General features: G+C 53.3%; 1 protein-coding gene across 1 annotated transcript; it reads left to right on the top strand.

Moving 5' to 3' along the window:
- Positions 1-4,578: 4,578 nt before the first annotated feature.
- On the top strand, positions 4,579-5,757 carry LOC119340528 (sphinganine C4-monooxygenase 1-like). The gene is made up of 2 exons (XM_037612451.1): positions 4,579-4,891; positions 5,040-5,757. The coding sequence occupies exons 1-2, from the start codon at positions 4,661-4,663 to the stop codon at positions 5,610-5,612; spliced, it is 804 nt and encodes a 267-aa protein (XP_037468348.1). The 5' UTR covers positions 4,579-4,660; the 3' UTR covers positions 5,613-5,757.
- Positions 5,758-6,232: the final 475 nt, after the last annotated feature.

Below are 6,232 nucleotides of genomic sequence, written 5' to 3'. Positions count from 1 at the left end.
TGTTGCTGTGTTGATGTTACTATGTTTTCTACTTTTCCTGTGCCGGTGGTTGGTGACTTGGTGACTTCTATCTGGGTTTGTAAGACGAACAATGGTGTTTCTATGTCGTCAAACTGGCTAGCGAAACGTGTGTTATATGCCACTAAAAATATATCGTTGGATTCTTCGCTGAACGAAGTTTCTAAACATATACTTTTTGTGGCATACACACATTTTCTTTGTTGAAATGTGTCACACAATTTGTTAGTCAAATTGAAGATCGAAACATCTGTGTGCTCTCCTTACAAACCAAATGGAGGGAGTAGGGGTTTTCGCCCCGGGCATGCTTTTGCTCGCAGCATCTGAGCATGCTTCGTCTTCGTGGCTGATCGAATCTGTGGGGGATGGCTGGAAGGTCAGCCTAGCTAGTCTTGTCAATCGGCCCTGACTCGTCTCCTCCTTGGTACCTACCGCTATTGAACTTCGGTATGCTCGGAGGCGTTCTGTTGCAAAGCTGGCTGCGGTTGCCGGGAGTCGGGAGGCGCGGGTGTGGCTGGCATTGTGGCAAGATGGTTGGGATGGGGTTGTTTCGGCTGGCATCCTCAGCTCCACGGCGGGGGCGTGGAGTGTCGGTTCGAGGACAGTGGCTTGTAGATCTGGTCTGCGGCGGTGGCATAGAGTGGCTGCGCGAGTAGGCCGGGACCGGGACCCCTGGGCGAGGTCGTCGATGAGCCTCGTGGTGGTATGGTGTCCGTGGCCGGTGGCGGCAGTGAGCTTGCATATGCAGGGTGGCTGGATTGCATTGCAGCGTGGGATGGAAGAAACCGATCTCCGGCTGTGCTCGGAGGCTGCAACGGCGTTGCCCGTTGGCGACGTTCCGTTCGATGCTGAATGTGGTGGTTCTCCTGTCCTCTCCCACGCTTGGGCCTCTTGGTTTGGAGGAATTCTATAGGACATGATTTTTATAGAATTTTTTTCTTTAGAGCCCTTTGATTCATAGAAATGGATTCCTATTCCTATAATAGGATTGGTTCCTATCCTTCACATTTCAAGACCTCATTTGGTTTGGAAGATTTTTGTAGGGAAAACATAGGAACAAGGATTTCGGAGGAAAATTTCCTATATATGCATTCGGTTTGTAGGAAATGCATACAGGAATTTCGTAGGGATACTACTCATTTCCTATGTTTTTGGAGGAAACCACACATCTACACAAAGCTCATTTTGCGCGTAGGAACGAGGCAAGTCAATTATTTAGGATGTCAAGTGCCATCCTATCAAATTCCTATACTATTCCTAATTCCTACGTTTTGATTTCCTCCAGACCGAATGAGCCCAAAAAAAATAAACATGAGCATAGACTCAATAAAAGAAAATTTCCTCTTATGCGAACCAAATGACATCTCCGTTCTTATTCCTACTCATAAGATTTGAGATACATGTCATCTCATTTTTTATAAGTTTATTATTGCTATGAAAATCCCATCCTATGAATCAAAGGAGGCCTGGGTGTTTGTGCTATGGTGGTCATTGTTGGCAGCGGCGACGTGTGTGTAACACATGGCTGATAAAGGGGACCAACTTAACGTGAGGTAGATCCTATCTGAAGATGAAACCGCCACCCATGATGAGAGAAAACCTTTTGTATACTCTAGTTTTGGTAGACACCATCATAAAAAAAGTATCTGTAGGACCAAGTACGGAGCCACCCATACATACATGTATAACCAGCACCGAAGATGAAGCACATTTTATTTTAAAACCGACATTATTCCTCGTAAGCCACAAAGCCCAACATAAATCTGCCGCCCCCATAATATTATGTCCAGATTTTCTTGTGTGAAAATCCTACAACCAATTGCCGAACATATTATAGTGGGATAAAGGTTTGAAGCTACTTGAACTATGGGTCACACGAAACAGACAAATTTACACTAATTGTTTTGTTTAATAGACTCAGTCATGTTGACAGAAAAAACACATGTCTTAGAGCAACTTCAATGGGCCGACCCATTTCGTCTGCCTGCGTCCGTTTGGATCGGCGCGGGCAAAAGTGGTGGTCCAACGAGCCGACCCAAACCCAAATCTCGTCCGCTTCGTGTCCACGCCGACACGGAACGGACGCCACACACGCCTTCTCGCTGTCCGTCGTGGCCCCACCTGGCGGTCGTCCAACCGCCCGCGGCCAACCTGGTCAGCTTAATTTATGACCTCGGACCCACACGTTAGCGACGGCGGTCGTCTTTTTTTAAGCCAACCGTGCGGCTGGGCCGTTCTCATCCAAATTGCTGTCCGCATCTAGCAAGCTCTGCTCTCCGGTCGGCGGCAAACCTTAGCCACCACCACCACGGCGAGATGGGACTCTTCTCTGGCGCCAGTACCAGTAAGGCCAAGGGCAAGGCCCCCGCCATCCCTTTTCCCTCGGAGTTCCTCCCGCCTCCGCCGGCAGAGGCAGCGCGTGAACGTGCCAGTGCATCAGGCGGAGTGGCACTGGCAGCACCGCGTGCCTCTCCCGTACCCTGACGCCATCCCTCCGCACGACTGGCATCTGGATCCGGAGAGGATCCCAGTGCCGGCGGCGCCGCGGTCGGCTAGGGCGCACGCGGAGGAGTTGCGGCACCAGAGGGCGCTGCTGACGCCGGAGCAGCGCCGCGACGTCGCCTACGCAACCGACTCGCCCAACTGGGCGAGGTGGTTCACCTTCGAGCACGAGGAGGCGAGGTGACGCGGCGTGCGCGAGGTCGATCGCAGCGTGCCGCCGCCACCACTCGTTGTCCGCGAGGAGGACCAGGCGGCCCTTGCGGCGGTCTAACGGGGGAGCGAGGAGGACGAGCGGCGGAGGGTGGAGGCGGTAGAGAAAGAGGAGGCTCGGAACGAGGCGGCCATGGCGCAGGCCATTGCCCTCTCTGCGGTGGGCGACTGCGTGCTACCGTCGGTGACCCCGCCGTCCCTTCCCTGACGCCGCGTCAAAGCTGAGATGGAGCCGCAGCCAGAGCCCGAGCCGGAGCCGTCCCCCATCGAGCGCTACTCCTGGACGGGAGTAGTGCGCGAGTGGGTCTCCGCGCCATCGGTTTGGATGGAGGCGACGCCGCCGCAGGAGTCGGCGTACCTCGAGATGTGGCGCCAGCGACGGCTGGCCGAGGAGCGCCGTCGCGGCGAGTACGAGGAGATGCTCGAGCGCGACCTCGAGGAGGAGCAGCGCGAGGCCGAGGAGGAGGCACACCAGGCCGCGGCTGCACAGCCCCCCACGCCGGCACTGCCCACAGCCGACATCGCCGCCGCCTGGAACACGGCGTTCCCCTGGGCCGGCCCCGCGCCGACGCTCATCGACCTCACCGACCCCGAGGACAACGACGACGACTCCTAGGGCAGCGCGCCGCCTCGTAGTTTAGTTTGCTTTTAGTTTTATTTAATGCTAATATGGACGCGTGGACTCTCGCCGGCCTTTCTGGCCGGCTTTAATGTTTAATTAAGTTGTTTTTATTTCAAATATGCATGCACTATTTTTTTTGTCGGCGCCGCCAAAATGGGTCGGGCGAGCGTTAGGCGCATACGCCAACCCAAACGTGGAAGCGGATATTTATGTCCGCCTAACAACCCAAACGGATAAAAAACGGACAAAATCATCGTCCGTGTGGGTCGGCCCGTTGGAGTTGCTCTTACTACCTTACTAACTAAGACCAGTTAGGTTATCACTAATCAAGATCACACACATGTTTATAAACAAGAAAAGTTATTCACTCGAAGAGGAATTCTAAGCTTGCACAGTTTTTGTTATCGACAGTGTGGGCAATCGCCTCCTAGCCTCCTCGATTTTTCTTTCGGCGGAGGCGGTAGGTTCCACACCACCGACCACCCTCGGGCCAAGGATGGGCTGCCTGACTCGAAACTCGTAGTACTGAGAGCTCCTATTCTCTGAATTCAAATATCTCATTTGTCAGACTTGTCGTGCACTAGTGCTATCTCTGGTGAAGGCCCAGGTCGTGGGGATGAGAGACGATTTGTCATTCGCTGTGAAGGTCAAGACGTCTAATTTGAAATGTTAGCGAGTATGCTTGCGAAGTCTTGGGAGAAAAATGGTGCTCGATAGCTGCGGCTGCATGGAATATCTATCAAGGCGTCGCTGACCAAATGGAACAGCCCGCACATTTCGAAACGCAAAGAAGGTGAGACAAGTACTGACAGATAGAGTTGGACGAACAACATTTTGTCGTTCCGCGGAGTTGACGAAGCGCAGTCAGATAACGTAGAACATTTGCAGAACACCAAGCGGGACCGCTTCAGCTCACGTCTCGATCGTTCCAGCGATCTACCGAGCACACAGGGTAAAGAAGATAGCTGGACTGATCACATACGCTCGTCCGTTACATTTTTTTTGATCATTAGTACAGACACAAGACACGTGCGAGTGTTGTATGCTTTCCCGTCGGCCTCCGCCTCCCTAGCTTGAATTCTCTTCCCAAGCACGTGCAGAGATACCCCAAATTTTCTCCCCTGTCTCGCGGGCCTTCGTAGACCCGCCGCATTGTCACTACTCCTCAACCCCTATAAATGGTCGCTGCAGCAGCAGCCGTGGCCTACATCAACCATTCATCTATTCATGTCCAAGCTAGAAGAGGCAATCCATCGGTGTGCGCTGTAAAGATCTGGGGTGTTGGGGTTTGGCCACAGACTCATCCAGATGGCCTTCGCAGTCTCGGACGAGCTACTGGGCACGTTCGTGCCCATCGCGGTGTACTGGCTCTACTCGGGTCTGTACATCGTGCTGGACGCGCTGGGGACGGCCGACTGCTACCGCCTCCACCCCAAGGAGGACGAGGAGACGAGGAACATACCCTCCAAGCGCACCGTCCTCAAGGGCGTCCTCCTCCAACAGGCCGTCCAGGTCGCCGTCTCCCTCATCGTCTTCAAGGTACTCTCTAATCCCATCCCCTCGTCGTGCCATGCATGCACAAGTTGGTAGTGTAGTATGAAAAAAACGTTTTACATTACGGGATGAAGTAGTACTTGCCCGTTTCAAAATAAATGACTTAACTTTATACTAACTAACATGCATGCAGATCACCGGCGATGGGAGGCACGACACGAGGGAGCAGCCTCCGGCACAGGTGATAGCGCTGCAGTTCGTCGTGGCGATGTTCGCCATGGACACGTGGCAGTACTTCGTGCACAGGTACCTCCACACCAATAAGTTCCTTTACAAGCATGTCCATGCGCAGCACCACACCATCCTGGTGCCCTACGCGTTTGGGGCGCTCTACAGCCACCCGCTGGAGGGCCTGCTCATGGACACAGCCAGCGGCGCCGTCGGCTTCCTCGCTTCCGGGATGACCCCCCGGACCGCCATCTTCTTCATCTCGTTCGGCGCCATCAAGACCGTCGACGACCACTGTGGCCTCTGGCTGCCCGGCAACGTCTTCCACGCTGTCTTCGCCAACAACAGCGCCTTCCACAACATCCACCACCAGCTCTACGGCAACAAGCACAACTTCTCGCAGCCCTTCTTCGTCGTGTGGGACAAGATCCTCGGAACGTACATGCCCTTCACGCTCCAGAGCCGCGAGGGTGGAGGGGTAGAGGCGCGCCCGGTTAAGCACGCCCTTGCGGCGCACGAGCAGCACAAGTCCGATTGAGCAGCTGGTTTTGGTTTCCCCTGATATATATGCATGTTCACTTGGCAAGATATATAGAACTTCACTACAGCCGTACGTGCTCATGTTCTCGCACTAATAATGTGGTTTCTCACTATTTATATGTTGTGCTCCCTTATGAATATTATATCTTGTGCTCCCTTATGAATATGTATATGTTCTGTGCTTGTACCTTAAGGCGTTGTTTGGATAAGAGGAATATAAAGAACACGATCTACGAAAGCCAAGGAAACTGCCTAACCGTACAAAAATCGTCGTTACCGAGTTCTTTTGTCTTTGCCGAGTACAAGAACATGGTATAACGGCAAAAGACATCTAAGCCGAGTACAAGTCTCAGCACACACTATGACACGGCGCATGGGAAGCTCTACCGAGTCCTGCCGGTTATACACTCGGCAAACATAAAGGCACTCGGCTTATGCATAGTATAGCGAATGCCCTGTAGAGGCACCCGGCAAATAGGAGCCACGTGGAACGGCCGTTTGCAGCTGACACTGGTGGAAAAAAGGCCTTTGGTCGCGGTTCGCAACTGCCATTAGTCGCGGTTGCGCAACCGCGACCAAATAAGCGCGACTAAAGCCCCCCACCTTTAGTCGCGGCTG

This window comes from Triticum dicoccoides, chromosome 7B, assembly GCF_002162155.2.
Source record: "Triticum dicoccoides isolate Atlit2015 ecotype Zavitan chromosome 7B, WEW_v2.0, whole genome shotgun sequence".
NCBI lineage: Eukaryota > Viridiplantae > Streptophyta > Magnoliopsida > Poales > Poaceae > Triticum > Triticum dicoccoides.
This window is presented reverse-complemented; position numbering and strand designations above follow the sequence as displayed.

What these genes read in the sequence shown, in the direction of transcription:
- LOC119340528 (XM_037612451.1), top strand. Translation starts at nt 4,661, where the DNA reads ATGGCCTTCGCAGTCTCGGACGAGCTACTGGGCACGTTCGTGCCCATC. An exon ending in TCTCCCTCATCGTCTTCAAG is followed by an intron (nt 4,892 to 5,039) that starts GTACTCTCTAAT and finishes ACATGCATGCAG; the next exon opens with ATCACCGGCGATGGGAGGCA.